This window comes from Numenius arquata, chromosome 12 (genome assembly GCF_964106895.1).
Source record: "Numenius arquata chromosome 12, bNumArq3.hap1.1, whole genome shotgun sequence".
Classification (NCBI taxonomy): Eukaryota; Metazoa; Chordata; class Aves; order Charadriiformes; family Scolopacidae; genus Numenius; species Numenius arquata.
Genome location: NC_133587.1, coordinates 26,514,292 through 26,527,432, shown reverse-complemented (window position 1 = coordinate 26,527,432; position 13,141 = coordinate 26,514,292). Strand labels below are relative to the sequence as shown.

At 36.0% G+C, this 13,141-nt stretch overlaps 1 protein-coding gene across 3 annotated transcripts in view; it reads left to right on the top strand.

Moving 5' to 3' along the window:
- The window catches only part of ARHGAP21 (Rho GTPase activating protein 21), a 67,369-nt gene that overhangs the window by 23,545 nt on the left and 30,683 nt on the right, over nucleotides 1-13,141 (top strand). For all 3 annotated transcript variants that reach the window (XM_074157710.1, XM_074157711.1, XM_074157712.1), the window contains exons 4-5: nucleotides 467-545; nucleotides 6,212-6,266. In XM_074157710.1, the coding sequence (XP_074013811.1) occupies nucleotides 467-545; nucleotides 6,212-6,266 (134 nt within the window). The remainder of the gene's footprint in view (nucleotides 1-466; nucleotides 546-6,211; nucleotides 6,267-13,141) is intronic.

Below are 13,141 nucleotides of genomic sequence, written 5' to 3'. Positions count from 1 at the left end.
ACACCTGGCAGCGTTCTGAATCAAAGTTTGGTTTTGTTTTTGAGGTTAAGCCTGGAAATAAAATGTCTACTTAAAATTCGCTTAAGAACTGGGCAGAGTTGTCAGTACATGTTACCATATATCAAAGGCTTTATTTTGAAGATGGGATATTTAAGTTAGCTGGTACAGCTTACACCTGCTTGTGGTTTTCTTGCTGTGAGTTTCTAGGTCATTCATTTGGAAGTTTATAATAAGATACCACATCTGAAAATGTTCTGAGAAAAGAGTAGAAACTTGGCATCCTGTATATGGTTACATGTAGTTGTATTGTGCGTCTTTTTTTTTCTTCTTTTTTATTTTTAAAGAAGACTAATCTTGAATTTGACATCTCGGTGGTCTTGATTATTGTGAGGTACAGAAGTACAAAATAAAAATGATCAAAAATGTCTTGGCAAATTAATTTCAGGCATAAATTTTGCCGTTACAGGTGACAGAATTATAAAAGTCAATGGAGAAAGTGTTATTGGGAAGACGTATTCTCAAGTCATTGCTTTAATACAGAACAGGTAAGATACTAGTATTTAATTATGTGCCACATTTATGTTTTTTTATACTAAGCAGGAAATGACCACTTCAGAAAAAGTCATCATATTTTTAAGTTTTCCTTAATACACAGTTTTACTATTTTTGTTTTCATGTATTTACTGAATGCTGGGAAAGGTTTGAGAATGGGTGTAATGAATTGTCCTACAGTCCTTTTATGTCACTACTTGTCCCTTGTTAGCAAATAACACTGAGTACTATAGTATAGTATAGTTGTCTGAACTTGAAATAGACAGATTAGGTCTACGTGTGTCAATTTAAAAAGGAAATCAGAAAAAAATCTACCTGATTGATCTGTTAACTAGAAATCAGCGTATCTGGTAAAGGAAAAATCACGCTAGTGCACAGCTGCAAAACATCTGTAGTACATCTTGGCTTTCCTCTATTTTGCAGCAAGTTGCGAACCTTGCACAGAGTTGAGGAAACGATAATATTTACTGCTCCTGCAACTCACAGGGGCTTGTTAAATCATGTCCATACATGAATCTAGATACTTGTTTTCGTGTCTCATATCTGCCTCCATTTTTACAGTTTTCTTGATGTCAATTTCTGTTCTATAGCAACAAGCTTCCAATATAATAATGAGATATGTGGAGAAAAGAGGTATTATGATCAGCATAGAAAATTATTTTCTAAATACATCTCACATGTCACATTCTATTTTTAGTGAATCTTTGTGCATTAAGCCTCAGTTATGCTTACAGTTAGGAGTAGGAAAAATAAGATCCCGATTTTCCTATTTCAATGGAGTCTTTACTCAAGATTTCATTCAAAATACATATATATCCCAGGTGCATTTTTTTGAAACAACAAAACTCTGTGTTCAAAGGTACGACAGGCAAGGTATGCGTTTTGTGTCATTATACTTTCTATACAAGAGCTGGAAAGATGGAATCTATCTCTTTTTTTTTTTTTTTATAACCTTTACTGGAGATAACACTAGCCATGTGTAATTTTTTCATTTTGTATTTGTACAGAGAGTGATATTATACAATAGTGTATACCCAGGACATTACTTGTACATGCCCAACAGGTACATCACTCAATGAAATCTCTTATCGTAACCCAAAAAAGATAGAGACCAGTCACATCTTCCAGTGGCCTTCGTGGTCAGAGATTCTTAACTCCAGGTCTGCCTGTGAATAAAGTTTTATTTTCAGCTCCATGAGTGTAGCAGCGAGCCGCCCCAGCAGAATGCAACCCCTGCCCACTGTGGATAAATCAGGGACACCTGAACAAGGCCTTATCAGGGATGATCTACTGCATCCAGGAACAGTATAGTGCACTGCTGCATCTGTCCCTCTAATTTCCATGAGTGCACAGAAGAGAAATTAGGACAATTAGGAGAGCAGAACAATTTGTTGTCTTGAGCCAGATGTGTACATCACAGAAGATCATAACAAAAGGTCATGTATATATCCTTTAGTGTTTTATACAGAAAATATAACCATCAGGAAGTCTTCCGCTGAACCTCTTAAGATAAACAGATAAATATTAATTCTGATCCATAAAGAGAACTCAGACTCCAGATCAGGCAATGCTTCTCATGTGACTAAAGAATGAACTTTCTAATTCTTTGCTTGAAAACAGTATTTTTGAACTCAGAGTAGTTTGTTCTGCACATAAAGTATTTTATTTCTTGTGCTGCCATTTCATGGCAAATAACATGATGTTATGGCACATGCTTCTTGCTTTAGCATGCTGTTCTTGCATCAGCATAGCCACCCTGGAACAGACTGGTGGTCTCTTTATGTCAGTATTCTCTCTGATAATGTCCAGTAATGCATTCTTAGGAGAAGACTATGAAAACACTGAAAGTATAGAGTGATATTTGGTCAAATAGTACTAGCCCACTTGCTAGAAATCCCTGATTTAGGAACTTGCTGAACCAAAGGTTTTATCTACACCACTTGATTTGATATTTCTCGATAGGTTGGTCTTGCACAAGTTCACTTTTGAACGCACTTAAACTCTTCATATTAAAAATACCCAGTGACACAGTTGGTTTTTGCTCTCTTTTGTGTCTTAGCTAATCTTTGATCCAGCACACCTTTGTTTCTTTAGTAGGCTTTGTGCAAGCAACTTGCTGAAAGGTCTTTTGAGAGGCTAAGTTGTCAGTTGAAATCTCATTTATTCATGACGAAAGACAGTTTCATTTGTAGTCTCAGTATGTTGTGTGATGGTTTTCTGGACATTTTAATTACTGTATTTTTAATTACTGTTTTTAATTACCCCTTCAAACATACTGCTGACTGTAAATGTTTATTCTTTTGTAATTTTTCTGGTCATGTTCAAAGCAGTTTTTAAGGATACAACACATCTTATCCTCTCTCACCTCTAAAGAAAAGGTTCCCCCCTACAGTCACTGTTCAGCTGATTTGCAATGAAACTCAGTTTGGACTTAGAGATTTTTGAAATAGACTACTCCTGCAGCTCCATTTCTATAGCTGCTCATTGTTTTTCTAGAAAGTTGTTCAATCGTAGCTGTTTGTCCTCATTACATAATGCTTCAGACATCAGAACTTACCTGCCTTAAATGAAATGATCCCCATAAATTCCAGCGGGACTGATGGATGGGATGTAATTCAGCCATGTTTTGTATTGGTCTCGGAAAAGTTTCCAGCTGTGTGTAGAACGTTACCCATTTTTGGCCTGGTTGGAGATCGCAAAGCTAAACTTCTACTGATTATTTCCTCTGGAAGGTGAAGTGTACATCTCAAAAGAGTTGCTAGAAATAACTGTGACCTGTAAGATTAGTCAGGAGTTCACTTTTAAGTCAAGATTTCATACTCTTTACCAATAGTTGTTAATTTGGTCCATTAAGAATTTATTCTCATCTGTTTACACAGTCAGCTTGGAGATGTGTTAATTACTAATGTAAACTTCATAAATTATTTATGGTCCTAAATAAAACAAGAAATAGATTCTGATTCCAAATTTTTCTTTTTTGAACTGTGGGGAATTTGAATTATTAAGTCTATCCCCGTTGTTTCTCTTCACAAGTTCTTCTTGAAAGTGTTGGGATTACTCAGAAATGTACAGAGTTCAGCTACCTTTATTTGTTTCATTAACACAAAATAATGCATCAGAAGGTAGTCTTTATGGTGGCAGTGCATCATAGTGCTTTAATTTGACTCTGAGTCAATACATTTAAATTTGTAAATCTTGAAAGTAATTTCCATGATATCTCTGAGAAGTCACGATACTGTGTGTAATACTTTAGTGTTAACTGCCGCTTTCTGTGAGGTGGTTCTTACTCACACTTTCTAGTTCATAATTTGCATGCACATTATATAGTACAGTACACCAGTAGTATTCCGTAAGACTTTTTGTTTCCATTACGAGAATTGAAAAACATTCTGAGAGCACTTCACAAAATCCAAAGTAGGAAGATCCAGATTGTGTCCAGAAGGTTCTGCAGGCAAACAGGAATAGAATAGTTAAGTAGTTATTTGAATTATGTATAAAATATTGCTCCTGAGTGGGATCCTTTACTCTTTTGGACGGCTATTAAAAAAGGTATTAAACTGTGTAAATGGATTTAGTCACTTTCTTTTTTCTTTTTTTAAAAAAGGCACAAAATAATAACCCAGACACTTATATAAAAAAATAAATTGTTCTGTGTCATTGGTAGGAATCTTTCTTTTATATTGAAAGTACTTGAAGAGAAACAATGCTATTTATCATATTTTTGACTTCCAAAGTCTTCATCCTGCAAGTAAGCGTTGATTATTATCAAACCATACATTGCCTGATACAGTTAACACATACATGCTACCCGCACATGGAAATGGAATTGAAACACTTCATTGTAAATGCCCCAAGCTATTCTATCTCTTTTATATCCTCTTTTTGTTTTACAATTGCTAAATAGTTTAATATCCCTACAAAGGAGTTTAGGCAAAAGTCAGCTCCTGATGACACTACTTTTAAAGAATAATTTTAAATAGTTTTGCCATTTATGCATTCAGTCAAAATGGGAAATGCTATTGTAAATGCACATAAGGTCAGTGCTTTTGTGTTTCTTAAAATTCAATATTCTGAAAAATCTTTAAAAGACTTTTGAAGACTTATTTTTTCCTAGCTGTGCATAGACTTAAAAACTTAAATCTGTCGCTGCTGATCTTTGGTTTTAAAATAAGTAATTTATGCTGCTTGGAGAACACTTTTTTTTCAAAATGAATAATGGTTTAAGAAGATTGTGAAACCAAATACCCTTACTCTGCTATTTTGGAATGCAGCCTTATGTCTGTGGTTGTTAACAAATGGAAAAGGAACCACAAAATAAAAACATTTTTCATATAAGAAAGCATAATAAATCATACGTTACATGTTTGAGAAAATTACTTTCTGCAGAAATAATAAACTGGGGTTCTTCTCAGTGCTTTCATAGCCTGTTCTGTGTGCCCTAAAGTTGGTGGGCTGTATCTGTGCTGGTTTTGTCTTTTCTTAGCAAATGCATTGTACTGACCAGTACAGGTAAGGTAATTTCTAGCCTGACATGGAAGTTCAGTCCAGTTATGTTAAACGCTTTTTTCTTGCGCTGGTATTGCTCAGTTTGTTTAAATAGTCTTTTTTCTTGTGACATGTAACGTGATTTCTAAATAACGGTCACAATCTCTTCATTTTCTGTTTTGTGAGCCTAGTTAAAATAGTCTGTAGAAGCCATCTCTTTTTTGTAGCTCTTACCCGTACCTGTTGCAGTTTACGTTGAGTGAATGTGAACAGAGTATTCCTCTATCTCAGATGAGGTAATGCATTCAGCTGTTCTGTAACCAATATTACAAGCATATACTTCCCTCTTGCTTGTGAAAATACCTTTTTTTTTTTTTTTTTCTTTGTGGTAGGTACTAACTGGGTTTCACTGTTTTACAATATTTGACTCTGGGTAACCAATACATTGTACATTCAGTGTCCTGATTTTCCCTGTATTTAGATTATATTGATTGAACTATCTGGATTCCTGGATCTTTATGCTGCTGCTGCTTTTGGTTTCAGTGATTCAGACTGACAAACTCAGCAGTTATAAATAGCAAGTGAGTTTTTCATCCATATTTCAGATGTCATCTGACTGACTAAATATGTTTAAGTTGATTCTGGTAGGAGGTGATTGGAGCGGAAAGGTGTAAGTCAGTGCTTGCCTTGCTGTTGTCCCACTTTTCACATGATAGGGTGGTTATGACATTTCCCCAGCAATTTTAAAGAGTTTTAACAGACAAGTTTTAAATGGACGAAAGAGAAGTTTTAACTTGTGTTCACAGATTTGTCACCTTGTTTTGTCTGAGAAGCTCCAAACAACTAATGAACCTTAGGACCAGGAGGAGGAAAAAAAACCAACAAAAAACCCCCAACAAAGCTGACAGAGACAGTGTGTTGGCTTAATACGCTGGTTTTGCTGAGAACACAAATGTACTCTTCAGTCGTATTTCTATTCTACTTTTACTTGTTAAGACTCTAACGGCAATCAGTGTTTATTTCTGTTGTGTAAAGTAATTTGACAGAATGGCTGAGTGTGGGAGCTTTTTGAATGGCTTTGGTCTGTGGAAGCTAATGGATCATCTTTGTAACAGGAATTTAAAGTCTCTTCCAGAAGTTCATGTGTGGTGTTTTTTTTTTCTATTTGTTTCAGTGACAGCATATTGGAACTTAGTGTTATGCCAAAAGACGAGGACATCCTTCAGTTGGTATGTTTATAAAGCCTATATTCAGACAGTATGTTGATTAAAGAAAAATGTCTTGCTGTTGGCTACAAGATCTTTGAACTGTGCTGCTAGTAAATAATTAAAGAGTTAACATTTATCTCTCTGTCATTCCTTAGATATTTTCCTACTTGCTTGCCATCCCTGAAATTTCAGAGAAATCCAAATATAGGGGAGAATATCTTCCTCACATATTTCTAGCATCTTGTTAAAAAAAATAGAATAGAGTTTGTATTTTTATTATATATTGGATTAATTTCCTTATGTTAGAATTTATGAATTGGATTGCTTTCTTTAACTAGGTTGTCTAATTCTAAAGAAGTTGGGAATCATTGCTAAATTTGAATTAAAAGACTAGCATATGGTGCTTAAAATTAGCTTTTGTTAATAACTCGCTAATTGTCAGTGGATTTCCAGGAAAGAAGCGAGGTGATGAATGTGCTGAAGGTTATTATCTTAACTTTTTAATTGTAACTGCTCTAAGTAATTTGTTACACCAGGGGTAACGGTTTTAAACTGAAAGAGGGTAGATTTACATTAGATATTAGGAAGAAATTTTTCACTATGAGGGTGGTGAGACACTGGCCCAGGTTGCCCAGAGAAGCTGTGGATGCCCCATCCCTGGAGGTGTTCAAGGCCAGGTTGGATGGGACTTGGAGCAACCTGGTCTGGTGGGAGGTGTCCCTGCCCAGGGCAGGGGGATTGGAACTCGATGATCTTTAAGGTCCCTTCCAACCCAAACTGTTCTATGATTCTGTGGTTCTCAGTTTGAACTGAGGTCCTGCATATATAGTGAGATAATTCATCTCCCATTTAGTGTCTCTAAGTCCAAAAGAGCTATGAATAAAATAGGATGTGTAAGTGCGTATTGTGAAAAACACCTAATGTATTTACATGCCGTAGTTTATTTTTTGTTGGAAATAGAGGAAAGGAGAAGATAACAAGCAGGGTAGACTTTCTGGTTACTACTGGGAAAATTCATTTTTTCTAATCCACACAGAAATGGTAAGACTTGAGTTTAAAGAAAAACGTGTGGGTTTCAGTTGTCGTTTTCTAGTATTAAAGGACAAATGAATGAGTAAAGAAAATAACCAAGAAACTCTGTTTTGAGCTGAAGGTGAAGATAGAGGCTAGTACAGGAACTCAGCCAGTTAGGCCAATGAGCCAAGATTATTAGAAGTGATATTTTGAGAACATTTGATAAAGAAATATTTCAGTAATCCAGTACAGAAAATGCTGGGGGTGAGTTTTGATTGCATGAGTAAGTAGGAGGGAAAAGCTGGGGGGAAGGGGGGTTAAGTTAGGGTTTTTTTTGCAGGGGGGGGATTGTTTTGGGGTTTTTGGGGGGTGGTGATTCTTTTTTAACCGTGAATATGTAGAAATGAAGAAATAGTTCTAACTTTTAGATATCTGTATGGTCATATGCATCTAATGCAATTTTGTATCTGTAACAGTCTAAGACCTAGGCAAGGTGAGATTTGTAGGTTTAAAGTTGAACCTTTGTATTTGGCTGGGCCAGAAGCTCTTAGGCACATCTTCCCTCTGCTGGTGAAACAGGAAGCGCAAGCTTGAGCTGAAGTATGGATGAAAACCAGTTGATTTGAATTTAACTTGTTTTATCAACAAGTGAGATACTGGGAGCAGAGGAAGACAAACAGATGATTGTTGCCTTTGGGCTAGAGAAGAATATTAGTAAAAAGAAAATTAAGGTCATTTGTCTGGAGGAGATCAAGGGGTAAACGAAAGAGGAAAAATACCTGCTTGTGGGAGTTCTAGAAAAAACCTGGAGATGTGTGGAAATAATTTCCAGGTGACATTTAAAAAAAAAAAAGTTTCTTTTGAGTTGTAAGATGTGGTAGAATTGTGAATTTTGTATTCCAAGCTCCTTTTTTGAAATTGAAAAGAGGATTAGGTTTGAGAGTTGGAGGCTTTGCATTGCCTCTCTAAGTTTATATGAGTTCCTTCTGACAGTTGTTTGCTGTTGTGTTGGGTTGGCCCGTGATTGTCACACAGCACGGAGGGACTTTATGCTCCTGTTTGCTATTATGCGTTTGTTTGGATAAAAGTGGGCTTGTCTTGAGAACTGTCAGTTCCACGTAGCATCTGCCAGAGGAAAGCCTTGAAGAGACAGATGTTTTCTGTACGCAAGCCACAGCATTGCACGTACTTGGACCTATTGGAAAAGACTTGTGGTAACTGCAGTTTGTTGATGGTGTTCTGTCACAGTCTGTATTGTAGTATATATGTTTTCGGGTGTCAATCTTTGATGGCAGAGTTGCAACCTGTGAAGATACAGGTGATAAAAATGAATTGCATCGTACAACGGAAGTCGTTAGTTGTGGCCTGTAGTTTTGTCCCTTTTAGACCACCACAGAGGAGGAAAAATCTTATCACTTCTAAAAATAACAGCAGCCTTTGAGGCACAGTGTACCACTCTAACTTCAGTCAAAGGAAAAATCTATGCCATTCCTCTGAAGATGGTGATTATTAATCTTCAACCTTTAGATGTTAGGATCTACTGTTCTCCTGACAAGATTTGGTGAAGAACTTTGCTCTACTCAAAGCTGGACACTCATGTTTAAAATATTTTCAGAGTAACAGCACAGAATGTTATTGCTTCCACTCCCTGTGAAGACAGTAACTTTTTGTTTTCAGCTGAGAAACTGCATACTTCTTTGGTTTGTTTTTCTGTTTTTATCTTTGTGATCAATGCTATATTAGCTTTTGTGGAAGTCTCGTGTCTAAATAAAATACAAACGTCAAGGCAAATTCTTATTCCCAAATGAAGTACAGCTCATGTAAGTAAGTGGTAACAGTAATTTCTGTAGTGGTAGTGTCAGTATAAGTGCTATCTGAACAATAAATGGGAAGGTATTGTGCTCGTATTAATAGAGGAAAATTTGTCACTGAAGTTGAGTTCTGTAAGTTATTACAATATGTTAAAGAATTTAGTTGTTTTCTTTGACGTGTCATACATTTTACTGTAAATATCTTCAGATGGTGTCACTCAAACTATTGATGTTATATACTGGTATGCTGTAAAAACAGAAGAACTGGAAGTAGTACTGGATATTGTGACTGGAGCTAATGAAGGGTTTATCTAGTGCAATGAGGATGAAATAGTTCCATTATATTCAGGAACGATACTGGTTGTGGTAAGTTTTACGGTATTTGGCAGCCTACTCCATGTGGTGATGACTGATGACTAGGTTAACTACATAAAGAACACAGTTGCTTGTTTCTATCCTTAGTTTGCTATTTACAAACTTTGAGTTTAGTCTTCAGAAATATCCATATATGTCTGCGAACCTCTTGGTATATGGAATTTCCTGAAAACAGGGCTTTACATCCATTCATCAATAGTAACAATGAAGTGGTCCAATCTGCAGGTCATTGCCTTCTGTGGCACTTGCACGCTCTTTACTGAGAAGGGAATTACATGCAAAATCCTTCCATTAGTAAAGTTGGTGTCAGTCACATTCGTTCACTGGAACGATCTTGGAAATGTCACTCTGGGGATGGGGAGAGGATATTTAAAACATCTCTATCCATGACAAAAAGTTGAACTCGTGACAACTACAAATGTGTTAGGATTTTTTTCACACTCCTCCTCAAATTTGAGATTAGTTTACTTAAAATAATCTTTTTTGATAATTTTGAAATGTTTTAGGTACGTAACCATTTTCAGACCATGAGGAGGAGGATTGTTATTATAATACTATTCTCAGTGTTTCAAATTTGATGTATCTGTATACAATTTCTGTAGCATTCTCAACCTTTTTTGACAGAATTTTGGCATCTTGAAGGTTTTGGTACCACTGACTTTATATGAATAGAAAGACACATTTAGGTTGACTACAAATAGTTCCTTTTCTCAAATGGAATTGCTGTTTTGTAGCCTTTGGATAACAAATTCAGTACTAAGAAGTTTTTCAAATTGTGACACTTTTCAGTTGTTCAAAAGCTTTTTGTGCTACACAGAAAATACTGGATGTAAAGGTGCTTCCTAGAGAGTGAAAATTAAAATTGCTAAGCCCGCTTACAGGTCAGCCTTATTGTGACTCTTGTCAATAGACTTTGTACTGTCTTGAGGTGTATGTGTTAGAGTGTCCTTAGTATGCAGGATTTTTGGACCATTTTTTCAAGGTATGTTCATGTTGGAATTTGCTTGTTTGCTAATGATTCCTTGTGTAACTAAAGAAGAATATAGCTTAGAAGTCACTGAATTTTTAAGTATTGGGCACTTGAAAATATCGCTCTTAAATATTGCATCCTTAATATGATCTACATTGGAGCTGTTCATTTGGAAGGTTATTTGTAATGTAGCTTATTAGGGTTTATTATATGTAAATATATGTAGATATTAATTTGTAAATATGTGTATCTGCTTTGTGTATATAAACACACACATGCTATAGGTAGGTGAGTTATCCTGATGTTTCACCTTTCATTTTCCGGCCCTTCCCTTGCTACCCACTCAAATAACTTTTATCCTACCTCCAACAGTTTCATTTCAAATATGTTTTTAAAAAAATCATTTTTTCATAGGAATTGCCCCAAAAGGTAGCTGGTGGTGTCACCATTAAATTTTAGTAGCATACAAATGTGTTGAAACTTGCCTTGGCATTCCAGGAAGATTCCTGTAGCTTCATTTACAAAAAGATTTTGCTGGGCATTCTGTGAATAATGGTACATGTGGAAAATAAAGGGGGCTATTTACTACTATGTATTTTTGGTATTTTTAGTTCCCTCTTGCATATCTTTTAATTTACATCTTAATCTTTCCTTAAAATTACAGACTGTTGAAACTATGTATCAATAACTGAAAGCTGACCACATTTGAACAGAAATGTTTCTTTTGTCATAGATAATAGGGGAACAAAAAAAAAATCATAGATGGGAATAACTGGGGAGAGTGAGTGAAGTCAATTGAAGTATATTCTCCCCCCCCCCCCCCCCCCTTTTCTAGTCAGTTGATGTGGAAGTTTTCAGTCTATTGGGAGATCTGGGCAGAAAAGACGAGTTTGCTGCTTTGTCATTTCTGATACTTGCAATTGTTGTGGAATTTGGCAGCTCTCAAGGCCTTGTAGTACCCTGAAATGGCCACTGATGCACCTGTGTTTAAAAAATAAGAAAAAAGAAAAATAACTTACATAAGGAATTGTATTCTAGAGTTTTATATGCCCCGGTAACCTCATGCCTCTGACTACAGGTCTGCCACAGTAAACTTTAACAGTATTGTCTTTTTTTTTTTTTTTCCTGAGATCATCTAGTTGCATCAGACTTAATGGAGCAACATGGCTGTTTCATTGGCAAACTGTGAAATATTTCCATTTGCTTTAATAGTTTAAATAGTGATGTTTTCATAAGAAGCTGTATTTAGTGCAGAGTCTTGGAGAATTTGTTTACTTTCAGATTTTGTACTGACGCAGTTACTAATGTGTGCAGAGGCTAATATTAAAGCTCTGGCAGGAAGTGCAGTGGAAGGAGGGGTGTAGTGTGAAGATGTAGTGACTAGAAGAGACTTTTAACTTTGATACCTAACATTGCATATGTTAGAAAATACCTTTTGCATCAACTCATCTTGATTGAGACTAATATTTACAAGAAAGACTCTTACATAGCTTGTATTTGGAAATTAAATTTCTTGGGTTTAAGGCATTAAGTTTTATATACTAAAATTTCACTGCCATTTGGAAGAAAGGATGTGTGGTTTTGGGTTGGTTTTTTTGGGGTTTTTTTTTGTTTTTTTTTCTTCTTTTTTTGCAAATAATGTTATCTGACTGTAGTGTTTGCTGAGTGTCTCAGAATAAAATTAAACCACTTGAGCTGTATTACTAACATTCTTGCCAAAGCAAACTATAACTGGAAAATGTTTCCTTTTAAGACAGCCGAAAGTCTTTCCTGGTGTGCAGTTCCCGTATTCATGCTCAATGTGAGAATAAGTTAGGACCAGGGAAGAGAAGAATTTAGTAGTGAAGAAACATAATCTGAAGCCAGGCTGGTTGGAGAAGGAAGGAAGAATGCCTCAAGCTCAGTCTTGCAAGGTGCTGGGCAGATTAGCTTCTGAGTCATCAAAATGCTTATCTCCGATTTTGCAAGTAGTTCAGTTGAAATCAGTGTTACTCATCCTTTAGTGAAGCGTAGTGAAGTATACTCATCCTCAGTGAAGCATATGCCCCTGTGCTTTTATGGATTTGGAGAAAGGGGTGTAGGACATGGTTGGCTCAAGCTCTTGAAAGTACAGTGTTTCACCATGATTCTTACTAAGAAGAACCCTTGTACATAGGCATTATGGCATTATTCTCATATCAAATGGCATAAAATCAAGTGGGAAAAAATGTGAACAAAACCCTTCAGCTGAATTTTAGAGAGTTAATAAAATATCTTGTAGAATGCTTTATTTGCCTGATATTTATTTCGCATATCATGCGGCATGAATGTATTACCTTACCAGGTAAACCCTTAATGTGCTCATGGTTATACAAATTCGCAGTAAGAAATTAATTCTTTCCCATAGGAGTTTGCAAACTTGGTGCAAACAAAACCAGATTGCAAGGTGGGGAAGAAATTGTACCCAATAACTGGAAACATGCTGAGTTCTTACTGTAAGCACAGCAGTTTTCTGCTAGTAATTGTTGCAGAGCTGTTATCCATCAAAGCCCTTAATGTCACTCTAAATTGTTGTATTTGTATGGTAAGCTTTCCGTAACTGCCGTTGTTTTGAGAAGGTGGGAAAGAGCTCATAAAACATCAAAACTGATATTACGATAGTGTTGGAACTTCTGAATAACTGCTGAGTACCCAACTCCTGTAGGAATTCAAGTGGCTTGGCTGTTGTCTGAATTGGGAACATCACT